General features: G+C 45.5%; 2 protein-coding genes across 6 annotated transcripts in view; one reads left to right on the forward strand and one right to left on the reverse strand.

Annotated features, from left to right (window-relative positions):
- Window positions 1-26,923, reverse strand: part of LOC144931170 (inactive dipeptidyl peptidase 10-like) — a 675,556-nt gene that overhangs the window by 326,384 nt on the left and 322,249 nt on the right. The gene's annotated exons all lie outside the window — the stretch shown is intronic.
- LOC144933415 (uncharacterized) lies at window positions 10-14,140 on the forward strand. 3 transcript variants are annotated; one of them, XR_013637062.1, is made up of 3 exons: window positions 10-128; window positions 9,244-9,463; window positions 13,239-14,140. XR_013637062.1 is itself a non-coding variant. In XM_078858179.1 (2 exons), the coding sequence occupies exons 1-2, from the start codon at window positions 8,876-8,878 to the stop codon at window positions 13,251-13,253; spliced, it is 633 nt and encodes a 210-aa protein (XP_078714305.1). In that variant the 5' UTR covers window positions 8,856-8,875; the 3' UTR covers window positions 13,254-14,140. The 3 variants fall into 3 exon arrangements, 2 of the variants coding, with proteins under 2 accessions (XP_078714305.1, XP_078714395.1); XM_078858179.1 differs by lacking the exon at window positions 10-128 and having other exon boundaries at window positions 8,856-9,493; XM_078858269.1 differs by lacking the exon at window positions 10-128 and having other exon boundaries at window positions 8,856-9,463.

A 26,923-nucleotide genomic window follows, 5' to 3' on the forward strand; every position in this document is an offset into this window, starting at 1 on the left:
ATGGTGCAAGTCCTCAAGTTTCTTCCGTGAGATAACTTGATTTGTTCACAGCTTCGCATGAAGTGACAGTCTGTTGCAATTGGATGGACCCTGCAGGAGCGTTCTCGAGCATGGCTAGATTGCAGTCGGTAAGCAATTTTCGCAGTGTGCAGCCCGTTCACGTGTTGAAAATGAGTGGTGTATTGGATTGGTGAAGCAATTGGTTCAAGTAGAAGCTTTAAGAATGGTTAAAAGGCTAGCGAGTAATGTACAGCCTCATTAGGGGTTGTGCTCGTGGCTTTTGGACTTGTTCTGATAAAGTGTACCACTGTTTAATTACTATTACAGTAAGTTTAAAATGTAAAACTTTAGAGTGTTCAAAATGTATGAACCACACGAACCGTTCAGGGAGTGCAAATTACAAAGATTAGCAATACAATTATTTGCTGTTAGTTATTTTTTTAACAGTTCATACTTTAGCACAGCAGTAGCAGCGTCTGATAAAATTAAAGAATGTTTCATTATCGAGTACAGTTTAGAGAATTGTGGCTTAGCTTGAAAACTTTTTGTAAATGTAACAATTATACAGTAAACACGTAGGCTTTCGAAACCAATATTATTAATAATAAAGATTTTTGGGTTAGATCACGTTATTTATAAATGTCGCAACCCTCCACTACCCGACACGGCCAATCAGTAAAAAATGTGTCACGTTGACAAAAGACATATAGTTCACTACTTTAGCCTACCGGTGTGTTGAAGAGTGAATCCACAACATTTACAATTTTTTAGTACGACGTTTCGCTGGTAATTACATCCAGCATCATCGGGCGATTTGTCAGAAGAGTGAAGCCCTCCACCTGATTAATATATTATACTGCTAAATACGTTGGACTTTCTTAGCTACAGCCCATTGCATTTCGTCTCTCATTTTGTTACATTTGTGGGAACATCACCCATTTAAATTTTGCCATACCGCACCTTTACTTTCCACCAAAGCGGGGAGCACGCAGGGAGGTTCAATGCCCCAAATATTGTTGACGTTGCTTTCTTACTGTGGGTGAGGAACATTGTGAGAGAGACATTGTTCTTCCATACCAAGAAAACACCATCGCACAATTTCCTGACACTAACAGAGCATACGATGCCTTACAATAACACATTTTCCTGTCGCAAGGCCAAGATGGGTACCACGTCAAGATTCCTCCAATTACAAAGCTGCAGGACAGAGACATCCTCACGAAACTGTCTCCTCTAAAAAAATTATATTCCTTTGTGATCATGGACAGAGGAGGAAACCACATATTATGGTGCGCCAACCTCTTTCACCAGTATGTTGTCCATGAGTATGCCAACATTGAGAGTGAGCGCCTTCTTTACATTCAACTGAATCAAAACCACCTGCGTGTGAACAGTATGTTCATCTCTGGGATGCCATCAATGCCGAAAGAGATGCAAACGGTCACAATATGGCCTGATTAGTTATTTTGCCTTCATCCTTCACAGCTCTACCAAGATACATGCATGAGAAGACTCAGGATGCCATGATGTACATCAGCCAATATGCCACACCCCATCTCTTCATCACCTTCACTTGCAATCCCAAATGAAAGGAGATCCAGGTTTACCTTTATCCAAACCAAAAGCCAACAGACAGACATGACATATTAGCGAGGGTCATCATGAGATCATAAACTCAAAGTTTATGACCTCATGAGGCTTATTACTACAAAGGAAGAAGGCGTCTTTGGATAAACAAGCAGTAACTTGCACACCATTGGGTGACAAAAACGTCTACCTCACATTTCGATATGGATGAGGGAAACAATTCATGCAAGTCACATTGACACATTTATCAGTGCTGAGCTACCTCACCCCCAACAAGACCCTGCCCTTTTTCTATGTGGTCTGCATTCAAATGGTCCATGGCCCAGGTGGCCAGTTCTATCCAAATGCGCCATGTATGCAAGACGACAGGTGTACCAAGAGGTATCCACGGAACTACTTGAAAGACACTCAGTCGGCCCATGATGGCTATCCTCTATATCGTCACAGAAATACTGAGCATGGTGGATTTCAAACAACACTTAGACCTGCCACTAACTCGCTAATTAAGGTTCACAACCGCTGGATCGTTCCCTACTGCCCTCTTCTGTGCAAAATCTTCCAGGCCCACTTTAATGTGAAATTCTGCTATTCTAAAAAAAGCCATCAAATGTTTGCCAATACATCAACAAAGCTCTGGCATGGCTGTCTTTGCCTTACAAAACAGAGGGGCAAAGTGTGCATGAGCTCAAACTTTTTTTCCAAGGAACATACATCAGCAACAATGAGGCCATTTGCAGAATTCTTGGCTTCCCCATCCATGACCGTTCCCCCACAGTCGTCCATTTGGCACTTCACCTCCAAAATGGTCAACGCATCTACATCACCAAAGGAAATGCCCAAAAACAGGCCCTGGCTCCACAAGAAACCACCCTTATGGCGTTCTTTGTTTCGTGCCCAAGTGACCCATTTGCTGCCAACCTGCTCTACAATGAAGTTCCCTCCTACTATACATGGAGTTCCAACAATCAGCAGTGCTACTTTCTCCCAATGCTTCTCCATGTTGCCAAGGGGCACAAATCTTCCCAAGACCTCTAAACAGTGGAAGGAGTTGTCTGTCAAACATACAGGGAAGCTTGCTATCTTCGTGCAATTCTTGCGCATGATCACCATCTTCATAAAGCTATGACAGAAGCTTCTGTTGGTTAGTCTCCTTTCCAACTGACATTGCTGTTCTGCATACATCTTCAAGTTTGTAGCCCATCTAACCCCATGGGACTCTGGCAAAAATACAAAGAAGGCATGAGTGAGGACATCCTCCTCGGATCTCAATGAGAAAATACAAACCTCGACGTCAACTTTTCTGATGTCATCTTCAAACAGGCCCTCATTCTCCTTCAGGACAAACTGCACTCCATTGGCGGAAAATACCTCACATCTATGGGACTATCAACACCCTATAGGGACAACCTGCATGCCCTTGCTCAAGAGATCCTACATTAAATATGCTATTATGCTTTACAGCTTCTTAAATTTACTTAGGAAATATAACTAAAGCTCTTGGATGCACAAATAAAAGCCTACACGAAAATCTTGGAATACATTGAGACTACAAATCTAGTATGTTTTTTTCCTTGATGCACCTGCCAGTACTGGGAAGACCTTTGTTTTCAAACTGCTTCTCGCTAAGGCTCGCCAGAGAAAAAACATTTCTCTATCTGTGGCATCATCGGGGATTTCTGTGTAAGTCGATGTGTGTGTGTGAGTCGATGTGTGTGTGTTTGAGTCCATACAGTGAGGGAAAAAAGTATTTGATCCCCTGCTGATTTTGTACGTTTGCCCACTGACAAAGAAATGATCAGTCTATCAATTTAATGGTAGGTTTATTTGAATAGTGAGAGACAGAATAACAACAACAAAATCCAGAAAAACGCATGTCAAAAATGTTATAAATTGATTTGCATTTTAATGAGGGAAATTAAGTATTTGACCCCTCTGCAAAACATGACTTAGTACTTGGTGGCAAAACCCTTGTTGGCAATCACAGAGGTCAGACGTTTCTTGTAGTTGGCCACCAGGTTTGCACACATCTCAGGAGGGATTTTGTCCCACTCCTCTTTGCAGATCTTCTCCAAGTCATTAAGGTTTCGAGGCTGACATTTGGCAACTCGAACCTTCAGCTCCCTCCACAGATTTGCTATGGGATTAAGGTCTGGAGACTAGCTAGGCCACTCCAGGACCTTAATGTGCTTCTTCTTGAGCCCCTCCTTTGTTGCCTTGGCCGTGTGTTTTGGGTCATTGTCATGCTAGAATACCCATCCACGACCCATTTTCAATGCCCTGGCTGAGGGAAGGAGGTTTTCACCCAAGATTTGACGGTACATGGCCCCGTCCATCGTCCCTTTGATGCGGTGAAGTTGTCCTGTCCCCTTAGCAGAAAAACACCCCCAACGCATAATGTTTTCACCTCCATGTTTGACGGTGAGGATGGTGTTCTTGGGTTCATAGGCAGCATTCCTCCTCCTCCAAACACGGCGAGTTGAGTTGATGCCAAAGAGCTCCATTTTGGTATTATCTGACCACAACGCTTTCAACCAGTTGTCCTCTGAATCATTCAGATGTCCATTGGCAAACTTCAGACGGGCATGTATATGTGCTTTCTTGAGCAGGGGGACCTTGCGGGCACTGCATGATTTCAGTCCTTTACGGCGTAGTGTGTTACCAACTGTTTTCTTGGTGACTATGGTCCCAGCTGCCTTGAGATCATTGACAAGATCCTCCCGTGTAGTTCTGGGCTGATTCCTCACCGTTCTCATGATCATTGCAACTCCACGAGGTGAGATCTTGCATGGAGCCCCAGGCCGAGGGAGATTGACAGTTCTTTTATGTTTCTTCCATTTGCGAATAATTGCACCAACTGTTGTCATCTTCTCACCAAGCTGCTTGGCGATGGTCTTGTAGCCCATTCCAGCCTTGTGTAAGTCTACAATGTTGTCCCTGACATCCTTGGAGAGCTCTTTGGTCTTGGCCATGGTGGAGAGTTTGGAATCTGATTGATTGATTGCTTCTGTGAACAGGTGTCTTTATACAGGTAACAAGCTGAAATTAGGAGCACTCCCTTTAAGAGTGTGCTCCTAATCTCAGCTCGTTACCTGTATAAAAGACACCTGGGAGCCAGAAATCTTTCTGATTGAGAGGGGGTCAAATACTTATTTCCCTCATTAAAATGCAAATCAATTTATAACATTTTTGACATGCGTTTTTCTGGATTTTTGTTGTTATTCTGTCTCTCACTGTTCAAATAAACCTACCATTAAAATTATAGACTGATCCTTTCTTTGTCAGTGGGCAAACGTACAAAATCAGCAGGGGATCAAATACTTTTTTCCCTCACTGTATGTGTGTGCATTTAGGTCCATGTTTGTATGTAAGTCGATGTGTGTTTGTGTCTTTTTTGCCTGGGCAACGCCAGATGTCTGTGTGTGTACGTCGATGTGTGTGTCAGTCGCTACGTGTGTGTTAGTCGATGTGTGTGTGTTAGTCGATGTTTGTGCATGGCTCCATGTGAGTGTGTAAGTCACTGTGTGTGTGTATCTATGTGTGTCAGTTGATGTGTGTGTGTACATCGATGTATATGTGTGTGAGTCTATCTGTGTGTTAGTCCATATGTGTGTGTAAGTCCATATGTGTGTGTGGCAGTCAATATACGTGTGTGTTAGTCGTTGTGTGTGCGTGGCTCCATGTGAGTCAGTGTAAAGTCCATTTCTTTGCGTGTGTGTAGGTCCATGTGTACGTGTGAGTCCATGTGTGCGCATTATTGACCTGGTCAAGGCCTACGATACCATCAGTAGGCCTGGGCTCTGGGTTGTTCTTCATGCTTTCGGAGTCTCTGACCCTTTGCTCACGATCATTAAGGACCTTCATGATGGTGAGCAGGCCTGGGTAAAACTACATGGCCGGGAGTCAGAGCCATTCCCTGTACACCTTGGGGTGCAACAGGGATGCCCTCTGGCTCCAACATTATTTAACATCTATTTCGACCACGTAGTTCCTGAAGCCTTCAGTAGCTGAACCGGAGGAATTTACATTTGGTACAGATACAATGGGAGGCTGATCGATGCCCGGGTGCGGTCAAGGGATGGCTCCCTATTGGTCAACCACGTTATGTATGCCGACGACCTGGTAATTGCAGCTCACTCAGAGGAGGAGTTGGAGGCCCTGCTGCTGAAACTGGAGTGTGCCACTAAGAGGTGGGGCCTTACCATCAGCCCCACCAAAAGGAAGCACCTGCTTGGGTATTTTGTACCACCCCCACAACTCCAAATCAGTGATGGGGCAGTTGTGGAGAGAGTGGAGAGCTTCCCATACCTGGGCAGTGTGCTCATGACCGGCTCCGTTTTAACAGCAGAGGTCTCAATCCGAATCAGTCGAGCGGCATTATCTTTTCATCGGTTGCGTAACGCTGTGTGGAAGCTACCTGGTCTGTCGCTCCGCACAAAGCTTTGGGTCTTCTCGGCCACAGTCATTCCCTCCCTTCTTTATGCTTGCGAAACGTGGACCCCCCCTAATGGAACATCTTCGCCGGTTAGAAACATTTAGGCTGGCCTGCCTATGATCAATCCTGGGTTTAACCAGGCTGGATTGTGTGAGGAGCTCACAAATCCTTGAAAGATCTGGACAAAGTCCCATCGGTGAGCACCTTCGGCAGGCAAGGCTGCGTTGGCTGGGCCATGTAGCCCGCATGCCCAATCACCGCATGCCCAAACAGCTTTTGTTCGGCCAGATCAAGGGGGCTAAACGGGCGTGGCATGGGCTAGAGAAGAGATGGAGTGATGTGGTACAGGAGGATGTGGAGCTGAGTGGAATTGCCGATGACTGGTACCAGCGGTGTTAAGATCGTCCTCTGTGGAGGATGCTCGTGAAGGACGCTACCGGGCAGCTGGAAGCAGTCGCCCTCCAACAACAACAGAGGGCGGAGGAGCGAAGCTCACAACAACGAGCGGAGCGCCGGGTGGCTAAAGCACAGCAAGTTGGCACAGTAGAGGGCACAGGTGGTGCATCAGCCAGTCATCTCGGTCATCTCAGTCAGTCGACCCGTGGAACCTGGGTCTGCCCCGTGACCTCCTGCCAGCGGGCGTTCGACACTTCACGTGGCCTCAAGGTGCACATGGCCTGGCACAAGCATCGTGGTGACGTCACCGCCACTTAGTGGCGAATGGCGGTTGTTGTTGTGTGAGTCGATGTGTGTGTAAGTCTACGTGTGTGTGTGAGTCAATGTGTGTGTGTAACGCCATGTGTGTGTGTCTAAAGTCGATGTCTGTCTGTGTGAGTCCATATGTGTGTGTGTGCGTGTAAGTCGATGTGTTTCTATGTGTGTGGGTCGATGTCTGTGTGTAAGTCGATGTGTGTGTCTTTTTCGCACGGGTAACGCCGGGTACTTACCGCTAGTTAAATATAAAAGTAGGGCAATTCTGTACATTTTCAAGTGTGAATTCCCGCAACTACAATGAATTTGTACTAATTTATTTGCAATAGCATTTTTGATGTATTACAGACACTCCTGGTCTTAAATGTAGGTGCACGTAGTGGTGTATGGGAATGTAATGGCAGCATTGGGTAAGCAACTTTGAGTTCAAATTAAGGCAACAACATACAAGTGTGATTGACCCTCTTTGTACGGAGAACAGATCATGCAAATCTATATATAAATTTCTGCCATGCTGCTAATGTGATGACTTTTCATTGTATTTAAATGTCAGGTACCGAGATTTATAAACATTTACTCTCTGACAGATTAAAACGAAGCTACAAGCAGCCATTGTCAGAAATTTCACTTTCCTATAGCTGTGGCAAATCCATTCTTAGGGTGGTAAATGTTGCCTTTCCATAAAATACCACTAAGTTGCTTAGGGGCCGTCCATAAATGACGTCACGCACCTAGGGGGGGGGGGTCAGACATTTGTGACAATGTGTGATGAGGGGGGGGTGAGAAATGTGATGTCACATCAAAATGCGCAACTTTAAATATAAACAACACGTTCTACTTAATTAAATAGAATTGTTATAACAATGTAATAACAGCCATAGAGGGTCCACGTGGGGATTGGCTTGCCGGTCCTGCTTGTAGCCAATAAGGGTTGAGATAGGGACCATGGCCCACGCGTGATCACGACAGGTCATCAGGAGTGATTGGCCTCGCCATTCGGGGCCCCAGCTAATGGGGAGCCGGATGAGGGGCGTGGTCCCGGGATTGACAGGGAACCATCGAGAATGGTTAAAGCTGTCCATGAACGATTGGCTGGGGGAACCACGTGACGAAGGTATTAAGAGCGAGTGAGAGAGAACGATCGGGAGCAGACTGAAACTGACAAGAGCAGGGTCACGAGCGGACGGGGGCTCGGGGTGCCACGTGCGCGGTGGGGACTTAGTGCGTAGTCTGTCCTCTCTCCGTTGTCTGCCAGCAATGGAGAGTGAGTGAGTAAAGTGTATTGTGGAGTGGAAATAAAAGGACTGATTCCGAAGCCGTCTCCCGAAGGATTATTACACTGGTGTCAGAAGTAATTCTGCGACTGTTTGGACGATCGTCAAGATGTCTAAGCACCTCAGAAAAAAGAACCTGCCCGTGCCTCTATCGGAGGAAGAGGTCGAGACGGATGAAGATGAGCTGTTGGGAGCTACAGCCCTGGTGCCGCCGGCTGATGACGCTCGCCTCGACGCCTCTCAGCGTCGACCGGGGGAGGATGCGACCACCGCAGGACCGAGAGACGAATGGCGGCTGATGACGGAGCAGATTGAGTCGTTGCGCGCAATTCTGCTAAGCCTGGTGACCGCGGTGGCGTCCTCACCAGCCATGGGTCGCCAGATCGCCGATCAGCTGGACGCCGCGGGAAGGGGTCCTGCTATGGAAGCGGGACCCGCCATTGCTCCTGCCACGCGGGAGGACGCCGTCGTCTTGGGTGGGGCGGCTGCGCCGGAGTCGTCGGCCGCCATTTTGGGCGCGCCTACCACCACGCGGCCGCCGGACGCCATTTTGTCTGCACCGAGCGGAGAGCAGGAACGGCAGCCGGAGACGCCCGCGGCACGCGCCTGCCACCGCGGACATCGCCTTCCACAAATAAAAGAATTTATCGCCGGGGGCGATTGGAGTGCTTTTACGTGGCGCTTCGAGTCAGCTTTTAGATCTGTCAACTGGACGGAGGAAGAAGCGCTGGGAGCGCTACCTACGCTGCTCGATGATGTGTCTCTGGGAGTCTTCCGCTCCATCCCGGCGTCCAAGAAGAAGACACTGCGGGATGCGTTCACAGAGATGGCGGAATTTTACGACCCGCCGACATCGGTCACCAGAAAATTTATGTCGCGTCGCCGGGCACCGGAGGAATCGCCGTTGGCCTATCGGGGGGCGTTGATGGCGATGGCCATGGCCGCCTACCCCGACGCAACGGCCGAGCATTTGGATCCACTCATCCTTTCCCGCATGCTGGAGTTGTCTCAGGAGCTCAACATCTCTCTACCAGTGTGTGGCCACGAACCGCTTTCATCACGGTGGGTGGCGCGCTGCCTGGACGCTAAGTTTAATATCAAGCGGTGGGACCAGATGGCGGCGTGGACGGGGAAACCCGAGATCGACGGGCCGCCTCTGGGGTGGTCTCCGCGACTGGTTGTCCACTGCTCCGACGACTCGGGCGACGATGACATGCTGGCTGCTGCTGTCCCGCATAGGATTCCGGGACGGCGGCTGCGCGACCAGCGGGGCGACTACACGGGCCGACCGCGTGCGAGGGCCGGGTCGTCCGACCACCGGCCGACGTCGGCCGCGTGTTTTAAGTGCGGCAGACGGGGCCACTTCGCCCGTGACTGCCGCTGCCGACCTCTGCTGTCGCCTCCTCCGCCAAGGGGACCTCCATCTCCTCTACCTGCTGCGGAGCTGCAACAACCTCGGGCGAGTCGGCACAAATCGGACACCCGGCAGGTCGTGTCACATCACTCATCCACTCGCACTCATTCTTACACTCCTAAGGATAATTTTACTTCTCCTGCTCCATTGACACGCTCTGCTACACAGTGGAAGAAATTGGCTCGCAGGATTGTGGCTGCGGCGTCGGGCTCGTCGACGGTACGTGGTACCATCGACGGCGTTGACGTCCGTATCTTGGTGGACACGGGCGCATCGGCTACCATCATTTCGGATGTAATTTTTCATTTGTTGTCCATTCCTGCGTCGAGAATACGCAAGGTTAATGATGCGTGTGTTGCCGCCAATGGGGGGAGCATGGGTATCTGCGGACAGGTGGATGTGAGCATCGCTATCGGAAATATTACCGCCGCAGGACCTGTGTTAATTTCTCGCTCGCTAGCTGTTCCATGCTTGTTGGGTACGGATTTCCTGCGCCGGATGCCATTGCGAATACGGGTCGACCAGGACTGTTTGGAAATGCCGGGGGGTCATAGGATGGCGTTCCTGCCTTCCCTGCTGGCCAAGGCGCCTACAGGTAACGCAGTTACTGCTGTAGTTGCGGCTACAGTAGAGGTTCCATCGGGAGCGCAAATGCTTATTCCGCTACATTACCGAAAACCACTTCAAATGGGAAGGGGTGCGAAAGGCGTGCTATTATCCCCATCGAATTCCATATCGAAATCTTTTTCTTTGGCGGCGGCACAAACGATCGTGCGCCCAGGTCAGGCACCTTTCATACAGGTCTTGAATGGGGGACCTGATCGCGTTGTTGTTCCGGAGGGATCGGTGCTGGCTCACGCCACTACCGATTTCGCCTCTTGTGAAAAACCGCCGCGCGCTCGAATGCCCGCGGATGGGCCTCTGCATGATCGTTCACAAGAACGCTGGATCGCGGATTTATGCGGAGAGAATTCTTCCTTGTCAAATGAACATAGGAACGCCTTGCGTTCGCTGTTGCTGCAGTACGCTGATGTGTTCAGCAGAAATGATTTGGACCTCGGCCGCACATCGCTTTTGTCGCACCATATTGAAACCGGTGCGGCGCCTCCTGTCTGTATGCACCCTCACCGCATGAGCCCGGCGGAAAGGGAACACGTGCGTGGGGCGGTAGATGAATTGCTGGCGGCGGATATTATCTCGCCATCCAACAGCCCTTGGGGCGCGCCCGTCGTTTTGGTTAAGAAAAAAGATGGTGGTACGAGGTTTTGCGTTGATTTCCGCCGGTTGAACAAAATCTCGGTAGCGGACGCGTACCCCTTACCGAGGATGGATGACTCATTGGATGCTTTATCGGGTGCTAAATTCTTTTCCACCCTTGACCTGTCCTCGGGCTTCTGGCAGCTTCCCCTCGATGACGAGTCAAAAGCCAAAACGGCATTCCGCACGCCGCAAGGCCTCTTTGAATTTAATCGGTTGCCGATGGGCCTGAACGCGTATCCGGCCACGTTTCAGCGGCTCATGGAATTGGTGTTGGCGGGACTGCAGTGGGAAACGTGCCTCATATATCTAGACGATATAATTTTCTTTAGCCGCACGTTCGAGTAACATCTCCAACGCCTTGAGACAGTTTTTCAAAGAATGCGTGCGGCTGACCTTAAGTTTAAACCGAGGAAATGCCACCTCCTGCAACACTCCGTCCGTTACCTGGGTCATATTGTCAGTTCGGACGGTGTATCCACTGACCCTCTGAAAACGAAGTGTGTACGTGAGTGGCCCACACCCACTTCAGTGGGTGATCTTCGGTGGTTTATTGGATTCGCTTCCTATTATCGCCGCTTCGTTAAGAACTTTGCGACGTTGGCAAAACCATTACACGTTCTGACTGGCAAAAATCAAAGGTTTAAATGAGGGGCGGAGGAAGAAAGTTCCTTTATGGCACTTCGGGACCACCTCGCCACGGCGCCTACGTTAGATTACCCAGATTTTTCACAGCCGTTCATCCTTGATACGGATGGGGTTGAGAGGGTGGTGGCGTATGGCAGCAGGGTTCTGTCCCCTGCGGAAACGCGATATTGCGTGACAAGGCGGGAACTTTTGGCAATTGTCCATTTTGTTCGATTGTACCGACCGTACCTGTATGGACTGAAATTCCTGGTCCGCACTGATCATGCGACTTTGCAATATTCCCTCAAATTGGATCAGCCGTCAGGCCAATTGGCCCGGTGGTTGGAATCATTACAGGAATTTTCCTTCGATATAACATACCGAAAGGGGGCCCGTCAAGCGAACGCTGATGCGCTCTCAAGGCTGCCGCCCGTTCCTCCGTGCACTTGCCTGACGGGCACGCACCACTGTGCCGCACCGCCCACGTCGCCCTGCCCGGTTATGGGGGCGATAGCGAATGAGGACGACGCAGGGGCGAAAGCGAAGGAGGAGGACCAGCAGGTGTCGGTGGACACCGATGATACCTTACGGCTGCCGCACGCGGTCTGGTTGCGCGAGCAGGAGGCCGATGCCTCGCTGTCTCCGCTACGTAAATTGGTTGGGAAACAGAAATCGCAATTGGCGGGCTGGAAGTGGCAGATGTTCCGGGGTAAGTCGGGATTGCTAATGTGTACCGACGGGGTGTCTGACCGACCACGCTTGGTGGTGCCTACTTCGCTTCGCTACGACCTGCTCCGTGCTCTGCACGCTGATAAGTTGATGCACCTCGGCGTCCAAAAGACTGTGGCCGCGATGCAAAAGGATTTTTTCTGGGCCGGTATGACGGTGGACATCAATGATTTTGTCCGCTCATGCCATGATTGTGCGAAGAGGAAGCCGCCTCGGAACCACTATGTACCACCGTTGCGTTCCTTTCAAGTGTCCCGTATCAACGAATTAGTGGCTCTCGACATTCTGGGGCCATTTCCCCCGTCGGCTAGGGGCAATAAATACCTTCTGGTCGGGGTGGAATATTTTTCTCGATGGCCGATGGCCTGGCCTCTGCCCAACCAAACGGCAGCGTCCATCACCGACGCTTTCTTGAACGGGTATGTCATGGACAAGGGGGCACCTGAAAGGCTGCTCACAGATCAAGGCCGGAATTTCTCCTCTAAATTGCTTAGGGAAGTTTGTGATGCGTTAGGTACAAAGAAAGTTCGCACCTCCCCATACCATCCACAAACAGATGGTATGGTGGAACGATTCAACCGTACCCTTTCCGCTATGCTTTGTCACAGGGTCAGTGAAAAGCAAACCGATTGGGACTTGCACATACCAGGCGTCTTGGCGGCATACCGCATGGTTCCGCACACGTCCACGGGATACTCACCGTTTTTTTTTATGTATGGCCGTGAAAATGTTCCACCCATCGATGTGCAACTGGGTACGCCGAGTAAACAACCGTCCCGCTCCCTGCCTGACCACGTGCATGACTCGCTTGAACGAGTAACGGAAGCGCGAGAGGCTGCCCGGTGTGCGACGGCCCGTGCTCAGGCAAGGAACGAACGGTACGCGCGTCGATCGCATACTCGCATGCCTTGGTCAGTGGGAGACCTGGCGTGGCTCCACTGCCCCCAGGTACCGGCGGGCACATCCCCTAAACTGCACAGCCCATGGCGGGGGCCTGTGACGCTCGTAGATGTTCGGAACTCGCAAAGTATCCGCGTTCAATACGGCAAACGTCGGTGGTATGTTCATTCCTCGCGACTTAAACCCTATGTTGACGCGCGTGTCGGTCCTTCATCCCCAATAGCTGACCTGTCGGGTTCTGCTGGGCCGACTACGCCGCTTGACACGCCCGTTGATCCCAGGGGGGACTGTGTTGTGCCTCCTGCAGATGAACAGGTTCTGAGGGCTGAGGAAGCCCCCGCTGCCCCCCCTCCAACGGGGCCCGCCCTGGACGTGTCCAAGCACCAACAACCGACTTCTTCTTCGAGCCTGCCACCTCCTGTCCATCCGGAAGCAAAGCGACCTTGCATTGGGAGCGGAGAGGGTCCCGCGTCGCGTACGCGGTCGAAATCTCTTCCGTTTCGTTAACGTTTGATCGTTCGCTGATTCCCTGTCGTTACCGCGCTGCAGGGGCGCCCTAATGTATGTTGTGATTTTTTTTATTATTATGGGTGACTGTTTTAAATGTTGTTAGGCGCGGGAACGCCGGTTCACCCTCAAATTGTTAAACGCACCTTGGTGCCCTAATAAGATGTTGCGGAATTGGTTCTTCACCCTTTTCCCAGCCGAGACGGCTAAATTTTTTCACCGGGGGGGGGGTGATGTAATAACAGCCATAGAGGGTTCACCTGGGGATTGGCTTGCCGGTCCTGCTTGTAGCCAATAAGGGTTGAGATAGGGACCATGGCCCACGCGTGATCACGACAGGTCATCAGGAGTGATTGGCCTAGCCATTCGGGGCCCCAGCTAATGGGGAGCCGGATGAGGGGCGTGGTCCCGGGATTGACAGGGAACCATCGAGAATGGTCGAAGCTGTCCATGAACGATTGGCTGGGGGAACCACGTGACGAAGGTATTAAGAGCGAGTGAGAGAGAACGATCGGGAGCAGACTGAAACTGACAAGAGCAGGGTCACGCGCGGACGGGGGCTCGGGGTGCCACGTGCGCGGTGGGGACTTAGTGCGTAGTCTGTCCTCTCTCCGTTGTCTGCCAGCAACGGAGAGTGAGTGAGCAAAGTGTATTGTGGAGTGGAAATAAAAGGACTGATTCCGAAGCCGTCTCCCGAAGGATTATTACAACAACACTAATTTTGATTAATTTTCATTATTAACTATTTGATTATTTAAATTTACTAAGGTCACCTTTTATTTATTGCATGAAGGAGCATTTTGCTTCTCCATCGGAGAATGGAGAAGCATAAATTTAGTTATTCAACATTTAGATTTTAATGATTCTACCAGGGCTTTTCATTCTGTGGAATGAATATGTGATTGTTATAATTGTACTCTCCATTTTGCTTCGTTCTACTACAAAGTTTCAAGTATTTTTTTTATAGTTATTATTACTTTTAATATATGATAATTATAAGAAAATTTCAATATAATATTCTGAACATCTGCAGTTTTAGTTAGACGATGAATATTTTCAAGTGAATTTTATGCTATATTTCAGCTTTACAACGCCTCCTTTTTAATACATGTTTTCGCCTACAACATCAGAGTTTAGGGACACATTAAATACGCACTACAATTACGATAGTTTAAAGCGATTTGAAGCATGTTTTATTTTAAAAATGGAAATAAGGTTTTGGGGGGAAGGGGGGGGGCAGAGCTTTGTGACGTCATATTTGAGGGGGGGTCTGATTTTTTGTGACGCCGTGTGACGAGGGGGGGGGGGTCAAAAATCGTCCAAAATCGCGTGACGTCATTTATGGACGGCCCCTTATCAACCTCTGAGATATTATGTTCTGAGTCAACCCCCAACCAGGATTTGAACTTGAAAGCTCGTAATTGTGAATCACAGTGCGGTCAGTAGTATTGTATACTCATTTCGAGTTAACTCAATATTTTTGTTTTCATATCATCCCTAATTTATTAAGGTAACTCAATAATGTGCATGTTTAAACCTTGTGAAAAGGGGCCGTCCATAAATGACGTCACGCACCTGGGGGGGCGGTGGGGGTCAGACATTTGTGACGATGTGTGACGAGGGGGGGGGGGTTGAGAAATGTCACGTCACATCAAAATGCGCAATTTTAAATAAATATAGACAACACGTTCTACTTAATTAAATCGACGTTTTAATAAATGTTTTCTCCTACAACATCAGAGTGCAGTGCCACATTAAATACGCACTACAATGACAATAGTTTAAAGCGATTTGAAGTATGTTTTATTTTGGGGGGGGGGGGGGGGGAAGAGCTTTGTGACGTCATATTTGAGGGGGGGTCTGACTTTTTGTGACGCCGTGTGACGAAGGGGGGGGGTAAAAAAAAATTCGTCAAAATCGCGTGACGTCATTTATGGACGGCCCCAAAACTGATACATTAGTCTTGTGAATCTAATTGAAAAGCCAAGGTAATGGACTTTTGCAGACTCTTACAAAGTGGTTTATTGGTAGTAATTGTTTTGGAATCTCTTTTCTCAGGAGGGTCATACCCTCGGTATAGGAAGACTCCAGCAATTGTTTGCCTTGTTTAAACAAATGATCACAGTGGGGCGTGTCCATAATAACCATTGGTTGATAGATAGTGTTATTAAATGTATTTATTTAAATAAATGCCATTCGATAGTTATTTATTTTTATTACAAGAATAATTGCCAATCAAATTGCACTTGCATATAGATAGCAGTACAGCGCATGTCAGAGACAGGATGGTCTTGAATAAGAAGTTTCACTCGACTCTCACTGTTCTAACAATAACTTCTGTGACAATTTTAGTGCCAGAGGAAACCCTATAACGTGCTCTATTAATTTCCCATTAGCACCTAAATAGGTCATCTGACTTCATGCCTCACTAAAAACATCAAGTGCATTGTAATCAGTGTGGCTCTTCCCACTGAATTTTGTATGGTTGAATTGCATTTGCACACTTTGGTCTGCATCGGTAAATGTGTACTTGTTTAATTTCGATGTTATGGATTCGGTTAGTTTGCTGTTAATAGCTGTCATATGCCGTGCAATATGATACGCACACCCTTATTATGGTTAATACGGTTATATAAATCTACCTCTAAATCTATAGAAAGGTTGCCTCCTGTTAGGGGTATGACCTATCCAGCGCTGGCTACGGGCCACCAAATGAATGTATCACTGCCCAGTGGCCATCTGCACATAGAAAACGCTTTCGTTTTTAATTTGCATTAATACAGTTGTACTTTACTGATTTGACGGGGAATGTTAAGTATACAGTACTGTATCTTATTAAAAAAGCCCGACGTTCCGTTTGACCGTTTTTCTGTCAACTAAATTATAAGAGCATTTCAGAAGGCCTGAATCAAAGAGTTCTAGAAAGTAGACCCCCCCAGATGTGGGGGTAAAATGTTGATCCAACAGGTTTACAATTATCGACCCTCCCCCGGCCCCCCAATTTTTAAAATTTATTTTGTAGGCATATATGCCTACACACCTTACATACAATCGAGTCAGTAGTATCTGCACACATTCCCCGGGGGGGGGGAGGGGACACATCAATGGGGGCGACGGGCGAGGCGCCAGGCGCCGAGAAGCCCTCAGCAGGAGGTAGACTAAGACGGCCATAGGCCGCCGAAATTCTACTAAGTTAAAACGTGAAGGTGCAAAAGTTTGACGTTGGGGAAAACTATTTCAGAAACTTTCATTGTGATGCCCGTATGATTAGCGTTTAAAGGTCGCACGACCTGTGCAAATTGCAGCCCTGGCATTTCTTCACTGTTTCAACGATTTATATTTTAGACTGCAGGGATTGGGGTAAGTGTGCCTATACTGTATTGGTATTCACAAATAAACTGGGAACAAGTTTACCAAAGAGATGTAATTGTTATACAGTGTTTCTCATTTACATTACAGCACACAGTAAAATCTAAGTGTATTGTTGACAAGCAAAACACAGATGATCAAAATACTGTATTGCATCATTATTTGCCTCTTTCTACATGTTTATCAGTAAAGACAACAAAATATAAAATAATGACTATTTGCATTCACACTACTCGTATGAATTTAGTTTCCCTCGAAATACATTGAGTTCAATGTTATCATCATTGTCAGTTGATGATATGTATTCATAGTCTACCTCCTGGCCCTGCAGAACAGCTGCCAGTTATCACCTCCATGAATCTAAAGACATTTGCGGTGGGTTAGGGTTTGCAACCTTCAAATACAGTTATTTTTCCCCAATTTACATTATGAGAAACCCTGTTTTTGATCTTATACTTCAATGACAAATCAAACCTTGAATTTCATATCTAGCATTACAGAACTACATAGCTAATCCGGTTGCCTTGCTTCCTGATTTATTATCATAAGTGACATCCCCTCTGACCTATACAGCACTCGGTAAAGCTCCCTTCTCGATTACAGCACCTTTTAAGTTGCCTACTCATACATTTATTTCACAATTCATGAGACCTTCCCTAGAACTTTGTTTCCTATGTAACTACAATATTCCGTTTTTTTCCTGTAATGATCTGCATCTCCCCTCCAGAAAAAGATTAACTTGTTTTGGTTAGCACCATAGAGATGATACATTCAGTTACATAATAATATTCAATGAATGCACGAGTGATGCATTATTGAAAGACAGTGGACTACTTTATTAACTTTCACATGAGAGAAAAAAAATATTGGGTAATAGATTGGAAGTGATTTGTACTGCCTAATGGCATTAAAGGATTGGCTCACTTAATGGTTATTGATCCAGAATGTGTCCACCTGGGAAAACTTGCAGTAATCTTGCAGTCATGTTGGCATTGAGACTACCATTGAAATATTTAAAATGTGTACATTTCACATTTTCATTTTTATATTTAATTCAAAGCATTTAAGCGATATACGATGCTTCTGCGTGTTGATCATGGGGATTGTTTGACCACACTTCACCAGTGTGGGTCAGTGTGGATTAGTGAAGGGGGAGACAGTCCTGGTTCAGATATCACTCGCCACTGATGTGAGCCATAGCTGAGAATTGTTACGTCATCGTAATTCCCATCAAGTAACGTCAATGTGTTTCCTGCTCAAGTAATCAAGTAAGTGTTTAGCAGTGCTCATTTCATGGTAGCCCTAGGCCCGTAGTAAAAAAAAAAACATTCCCATGGCAGGAGCCAGAGTATCTATACAACAACAGTTGTGGACTTCCCATACTCTGAATCATTAAATTGTGAGTCAAACACTCTAACCTCAGCAGCACGGTGCAGGCTTATACATGCTCCCTATGGGCAACTGAACGAGTGCATATGACCTCTGCTTTCAATAGTACAGCATATTGATTATTTACACACCTCCGCTGTGGAATGGTTCAAGAACCATATATTCGTTGTAACTATATGTAGAGAAAATGTATGTACATTAAATGATGCCTTTACAATTAATGCTAACTCTTCTCATCTTCAGAAATCTGGAGATATATTGTTGACTCAAACCTTCAAATATGAGTGACAAGTAAAAAAATAAATTCATATTCAACTGTCAGCCAGTCATATGAGAGCTCACAGACAACAACTCTATTTTATAACAGGAAAAGGATAGCAAGGTAAAAAGAAGTCTGTGCAACACGAAAATAGTACAAAAGGGACAACTCTTCAATCTTCATTCAAAGATTCAAAGTAATTATTTGGCTTTTATGACATATCTTCCAAACCCTCTGCTTTGTAACCTAACACTGCTGTCACTCATATGTCCCATCACCTTGCCGTCCTTTAACACATGGAGGGCCATATTCACATCTTGACAAAATGGTCAAAACACGTAGCAATGTCCTATTGTTGGTTTTATCCTTTTGTATGGCAGGAGGAAAAAACAATAGTTTTGAAACATGTTATAGTGGAATCCTAATTATTTTCAACCAATTCAAGGAGGCAGTCGATACTTTATGGACTGCAGTGACACCACCAGGATGTGCATGAATGGCACATTCGTCAATTATGTGTTTGATGATTTGAACTTCACCACAGTTGCAGTTCGGCGATTCTTTGATCATCCATTTGTGGAAGGTGTAACACGCACTTCACATTCGAGTGTGGTTTAGCAAGTTCCACAGTTGTCGTGGGAGAGAGAAGCCCGGTGCTTTCACAGTCTGATTCTCATCGAGGTTTGTATTGTTTTCCACGTCCATAGCCGCCGACGATTCCAGCGAATGCCATTGTATTTATTTTCGACTGCTACAGGAGAGGCACGCATCAAAAAAGGTTTCCTGGATTCCAGCCTATGGAGTGGGAGTTCTTTTAGGTCTCGTTGGAGCAGCAGAACAACATTTTTCATAATATTCTTGTATTATCAGTCACTGCGGCATCACATCTGATGTTGGCTGTCGCGATATTTGCTAGCACAGAAAGTCACAAGAGTGTAGTTGACTCTTAATTTTAGAACTTTCGTGACTGCAGGAATTATTATTTGGTTCTTTCGGTTAAGTCACGTCTAAAGATAAAATAATAAATTAAATTAAATAATAGAATACGACGTTTCGATTGCAACACAAGCAATCATCATCAGGTATAATGAAATAGCGACATAATATCTAACCAGAAAACTATAGACAGACATATTAGCAGACAGATATCACAAGATACATACATAGCGAGAGCAACACAGGTGACAGAGAGGGGTGATCGTCTCTGTGGGGTGGCCTTAAATAGACAGAGGGGGGGCGGAGGCAGAGAGAGGGAGGGGGGTTAGAAAAAATTAGCATATCAATGAGTGGTCCAAAAGAAAACGTGGTGCTGCGAGTACGATGGCACAGCAAGCAAGCCTGAAAATCAGGAGAAAGACACACTAAAATTAAATAACCTAGTAAAATATCGAAATGTAATGTAATACAACACAGAGGGTCGGTCAACACACAATTAACGCATAGCCTGGTTGATTACGTATTTCAAAGATTGCTAAGTTAGAATTTAAGTGTGAACATTCTAAAGAGGACACAGGCAGAGAAAACAAGTCGCCAGAGAGAGAGAAAAAAGATAAGCTTAAAACTTCCCCGTAGAAGTGGTTCAATCTTAATTTTAGAACTTTCGTGACTGCAGGAATTATTATTTGGTTCTTTCGGTTAAGTCACGTCTAAAGATAAAATAATAAATTAAATTAAATAATAGAATACGACGTTTCGATTGCAACACAAGCAATCATCATCAGGTATAATGAAATAGCGACATAATATCTAACCAGAAAACTATAGACAGACATATTAGCAGACAGATATCACAAGATACATACATAGCGAGAGCAACACAGGTGACAGAGAGGGGTGATCGTCTCTGTGGGGTGGCCTTAAATAGACAGAGGGGGGGCGGAGGCAGAGAGAGGGAGGGGGGTTAGAAAAAATTAGCATATCAATGAGTGGTCCAAAAGAAAACGTGGTGCTGCGAGTACGATGGCACAGCAAGCAAGCCTGAAAATCAGGAGAAAGACACACTAAAATTAAATAACCTAGTAAAATATCGAAATGTAATGTAATACAACACAGAGGGTCGGTCAACACACAATTAACGCATAGCCTGGTTGATTACGTATTTCAAAGATTGCTAAGTTAGAATTTAAGTGTGAACATTCTAAAGAGGACACAGGCAGAGAAAACAAGTCGCCAGAGAGAGAGAAAAAAGATAAGCTTAAAACTTCCCCGTAGAAGTGGTTCAATCTTAATTTTAGAACTTTCGTGACTGCAGGAATTATTATTTGGTTCTTTCGGTTAAGTCACGTCTAAAGATAAAATAATAAATTAAATTAAATAATAGAATACGACGTTTCGATTGCAACACAAGCAATCATCATCAGGTATAATGAAATAGCGACATAATATCTAACCAGAAAACTATAGACAGACATATTAGCAGACAGATATCACAAGATACATACATAGCGAGAGCAACACAGGTGACAGAGAGGGGTGATCGTCTCTGTGGGGTGGCCTTTAATAGACAGAGGGGGGGGCGGAGGCAGAGAGAGGGAGGGGGGTTAGAAAAAATTAGCATATCAATGAGTGGTCCAAAAGAAAACGTGGTGCTGCGAGTACGATGGCACAGCAAGCAAGCCTGAAAATCAGGAGAAAGACACACTAAAATTAAATAACCTAGTAAAATATCGAAATGTAATGTAATACAACACAGAGGGTCGGTCAACACACAATTAACGCATAGCCTGGTTGATTACGTATTTCAAAGATTGCTAAGTTAGAATTTAAGTGTGAACATTCTAAAGAGGACACAGGCAGAGAAAACAAGTCGCCAGAGAGAGAGAAAAAAGATAAGCTTAAAACTTCCCCGTAGAAGTGGTTCAATCTTAATTTTAGAACTTTCGTGACTGCAGGAATTATTATTTGGTTCTTTCGGTTAAGTCACGTCTAAAGATAAAATAATAAATTAAATTAAATAATAGAATACGACGTTTCGATTGCAACACAAGCAATCATCATCAGGTATAATGAAATAGCGACATAATATCTAACCAGAAAACTATAGACAGACATATTAGCAGACAGATATCACAAGATACATACATAGCGAGAGCAACACATACATAGCGAGAGCAACACAGTCTTTGCCAGTAGTAACTAGTTTTACACAATACTTCAACGTTGTCAAAATCAATTGAGTGTCCCTGTTGGCATGCATGTTCTGCCACTGCCGACAGTTGTGTTTGCGATAGTTTAATATTTCTCTGGTGTTCTTTTAGTCTTACGCTAACGTTACGCCCTGTCTGTCCAATATAGCATTTGCCACATACACAATTAATCCGATATACACCTTCTGTTGATAATTTAGGTAATTCGAAGGTGTATATCGGATTAATTGTGTATGTGGCAAATGCTATATTGGACAGACAGGGCGTAACGTTAGCGTAAGACTAAAAGAACACCAGAGAAATATTAAACTATCGCAAACACAACTGTCGGCAGTGGCAGAACATGCATGCCAACAGGGACACTCAATTGATTTTGACAACGTTGAAGTATTGTGTAAAACTAGTTACTACTGGCAAAGACTAATTAGAGAATCCATTGAAATTGAGAGAAACAAAAATAACTTTAATCGCTCAGACAGCTACAGGCTTAGTGCGGCCTGGAAGCGTATTATTAAATAAGATACATTACAATTCCTTATAAGGAAAACAAACACTAACTGATTACTAATGTAGCATAATCACAATAAAACACATGCCAAATTATTACTAATCTACAACTCGCATCGTAACAATAGCCTGATTACTAATTTAGTATATAATTACAATAACCCCCCCTCAAATCTTTGCACCTGACGAATTAATGAGTTAATGATGACGTCACCCTGCTGCTGCTCTATATAAGAACGGGAGACACAGCAGAGCCTCACCATTCTGGCGAATTGCCCGATGATGCTGGATGCAATTACCAGCGAAACGTCGTACTCAAATTGTAAATGTTGTGGTTTCACGCTTCAACACACCGGTGGGCTAAAGCAGTGAACTATTTGTCTTTTGTCAACGTGACACTTTTTTACTGATTGGCCGTGTCGGGTGGTGGAGGGTTACGACACATTTATAAATAACGCGATCTAAACCCAAAAACGTTGATTATGAATAATATTGGTCGCGAAAGCCTACGTGTTAAAATGTTAAAAAACAGTGGCATAGAGATGATAAAGTGTACTGGGTGACTGATTTATATCAAATATATAGTATACACCGATGTTAGTCCTCAATTTAGCATTCAGGTTTGAGCAAAAAAACAGCCTTGCCTTATGCCCATGCAGCCAAACTAAACCCATGAGGCCAGGCCCGAATTCTCCACTTTAATTTATTGGACGAAGGGTTGTGCTAAGAACATCCTAATTGACTACCGTAGATCTTATCTTATATAGAGCGCCTTCACTCAAGGCATTTAACGTAGTCAAAAAAATAGAATTTGGATGGCAGGAGCGTTCAAGGGTTGAGGAATGAGTAACCGCGTTAGAGGGCACTTGGGGGTCACGGAAGGGGAGGGGAGGGACGGGAAAGAGTGCAGAGGCGAGGGGAGATAAGATAATGAGCAATGGAGAAGAGGTAGAGCCTCCTTCATTATTTGGTATAGAGGACCAAGCAAAGGGCGTTTCTGTTCCCTCGGTCTTTGTGCTATTGTGAAAAGCAAATGAATGCCTATAAATTATTAATGTGGGTTACACGTAGCAAACATTGCCTCCTACTGATGAAAACGTTGCAGGACCCTCCAGAAATAGAATATTGAGACTTCGTGAGGCTTTCCTGGGTAAACTAAGTGCAATAATAAATAGATTATGGAATTTAAATGCACTAATGCTTGCCTTTAGTAGACCAAAACACAAACCGTCGATGTTAATTTAACATGGAATGTTATTTTGTTGATGATCTGTTACTGCCAAATAAATGTCCTTAAAGCATGTAAAAGCCCTATGAGATGCAATACAGCAAAATTATAATCAGTGTTTATATAGCTATTTATATAACCTAGTAAGTTCGTAATGCTCTTCTTAAAAAAAAGATAAAACATATGAACAAAAATATATGCATACAGCCAGTATTATTTTACCTTCACACAAATAAACATGAAAACTATTTCACACTTCATCATTTTAAATAATTTAGAAATGTGTTTTCCAACTAATGACTGAATCAAAAAATAAAACAAGACTTCTATGATATTTCGATTTAAAGCTTTCGTGACTGCAGGGATTCATCTTCTTGGTTCTTTCGGTAAAGTCACGTAGAAGGGAAATAATAAAATAATAAAAATAAAACATAATAAAATAATTCTCACGACGTTTCGGCCACAACGCAAGCAGCCGTCCTCAGGTGAAGAACAGGTCTGTCGGAAAGACAGCGTCTGAATGAACACCACCAGGCTTGGAAGCATATATTTAAGCTGGGTTGGAGGGGGAAGAGCGCCTTGACAAAATAATTTGCCTATCAAGAGGAATTTAGCATATTTATGGGAAATGCAGATATGGGATTAGTCAATACTTGTGGAATGCGTAGGAGGTGGGCGGGGGGTTTCAAAGTCATATTATGCCCGTGCATTATGCAGGATTAGCAGCATCAAAGGGAGGGAGTAGGGTTAGCATTAATAAAGGGAAGGAATGTTAATAGTATGGAGCTGCAGCAAATAAACCACCACGTAAAAAACTAAAATATAAACTACATCAGTATCATCAGTATATTATTCTACCCACCCTACTGTATACCACACTGCTGTATATTCACTATACAATTATTATACTATATATTACCTTATACTTGATTTCCAAATTCAACCGCCTCTCTAACAAGAGACCGGACCCACACACCGAAAAGCTAGACGTTAACAAAGTCGTAATTAATCGCAGTAACAGTTCTATTTATGATGGTCTGAAATCCGTTTTAGCTAAAGGACTAAACTTTGCAGTCACACCTAGACACATACCAGTTAATGATATTATTGCCCGAGTAGATGTGGCTCTCAAGGGCCTGGGTCACATCGCTGCAGACGTAGCAAGATCTGAAATCGCTGCAACCCTCAAAAACGCTAAGATGCCAGCTAGCAACATCAGCAAAGATGAGCGTTTTGAATTAGCTCAATTAAAAAAGAGGGATGACATTGTCATCCTCTCAGCCGACAAAGGCAATGCCACTGTCATCATGGACAAAATAGAATACAACAACAAAATTCAAGAACTATTCAACGATGGCAGCTATACAAAAATAAAAAGAGACCCCACCAACAGCCTCATCATTAAACCAACAAAATCATGTCTGATTCAACCGCATTAATTGATCAAACCAAACAGTTCTCGTTGAAACCTTCTGCAGCCAGGCCATCAAGATTATATGGCTTGCCAAAGATACATAAAGAAGATACACCCCTTCGTCCCATTGTCTCTGCTATCAACTCCCCCACCTACAAACTGGCTCGTTTTTTGTCTGAAATCCTGCGGCCTTTCACTGGAAAAACCACCTCTGCGGTACTAAATTCTACTGACCTGGTATCGACAATCAAGGGAATGTCCCTGTCCCCAGACGACCTGCTTGTCAGTTTTGATGTGGTTTCCTTATTCACCAAAGTTCCTGTACCTGACACCATCGCAATCATTGAAGACTTGGTTCATCAAGGACTGAATACTGAGGTACCCCCCCTGGTGAGACACTGCTTAACCAACACATACTTCACCTGGAATGGAACTTTCTACAAGCAAACTGAGGGCACCCCAATGGGCTCCCCCCTATCTCCGGTTGTAGCCAACGTTTTCATGGATAAATATGAGACTGACGCCATCCAGACTGCCACTCTACGCCCGACCTTATGGAAGAGGTACGTAGATGACACCTTTGTCATCTGGCCACATGGCCGGCCTGCTCTAGACCAATTCCTCGACCACATCAATTCCATACACCCAGCCATCAGATTCACCATGGAAGTCGAAAAAGATGGCAAGCTACCCTTTTTGGATGTCCTAATTAAAAGGAGACCTGATGGTTCAATGAGCCACTCTGTCTACAGGAAAGCCACACATACGGATGCTTATCTAAAACCGGATTCCCACCACCATCCATCCCAGAAGAATTCCCTCATCAAGACTCTACACCATAGAGCCCAATGCATCTCCGACCAGGAACACATTGCCAGTGAACTCAAGCACGTACGCCAAGCTCTTTAGGCTAATGGTTACTCCGACTACACAATCCGCAAAGCCATCACTCCAACCATCAAGAAGGATCCTGTTGAGGAGCCTTTCAAAACCATCACCTTACCCTACATTGCTGGGGTCACAAAAAAGATCTCCAAAATCCTGATTAAACACAAGATCCAGGTCCGATTCAACACAGTACATAAAATCCGTGATCTGGTCCCGTCTGCAAAATATGTGCTTCCAGACATACAGTATCCTGGCGTCTACAAACTAAGTTGCCTCTGTGGTAGCAGTTACAATGGAGAAACCAAACGACATGTCTCAGACCGCATCCGTGAACATAAAGCAGACCTGAAACACGGTAGGACAAACACCTCAGCCGTGGCAGATCACTGTTACAATTCAGTGGGCTCACATGACATTGACTTCGCCAAGACAGAGGTTCTCTGCAAGCTATCTGGCTACCATGAGAGATTCGTTCATGAGGCGATCCACATATACAAACACAGAGACAATTTCAACTGAGAAGATGGATTCTGGCTCAGCAATCATTGGAAGGACGTAATAAACCATTTCGGATCTTAACTGATTGTGTTCACGTTTACGGTGACTTTCAGAACGCAGTCCACTCACTGGCATTGACTATATATATTTTATTCTCCGCAGGGAATGGATTCTTTGCTCCGCTGCAAGTCTCCCACCACCACTCTCCCATTGACATATTTCGTTGCTTCCTCTTAGTACCTTTCACGCGACGGTCAATGGTATAGTGTATAGCAGATTGTATAATAATAAATAGTATAAAAGTGTAATGTTTAATATAATGTATAAGGTAATATATAGTATAATAATTGTATAGTGAATATACAGCAGTGTGGTATACAGTAGGGTGGGTAGAATAATATACTGATGATACTGATGTAGTTTATATTTTAGTTTTTTACGTGGTGGTATATTTGCTGCAGCTCCATACTATTGTAATGCGGGCGTAAGCGACCTTCCGGAGGTGACGTCACGGGGGGTGGAGTCATGTGACGTGGGGGTAAGGTTCGGGGCTTTAAGCGGGTAAACCGGAAGGGGAAGGTAGTCGGGGTGTGAGCGGAAAAGAGTGAGGCCACGCGGGCAAGTGTGGAGAGGGGGGGCGCCGACGGCGATCGGGAGCCAACCCCGAAGATAAGAGGAAGCTGCGGAGTGGTGTGTAGCTGGGGAGGAGACAGCCAGGAGGGCTGCGTGTTAGAGGCAGCGGTGTGGCTGCCAGGAGGAGCTGCGGAGAGAGAGAGAGAGGGGGCTG

The sequence above is a fragment of the Lampetra fluviatilis genome, chromosome 1 (assembly GCF_964198595.1).
Source record: "Lampetra fluviatilis chromosome 1, kcLamFluv1.1, whole genome shotgun sequence".
Lineage (NCBI taxonomy): Eukaryota > Metazoa > Chordata > Hyperoartia > Petromyzontiformes > Petromyzontidae > Lampetra > Lampetra fluviatilis.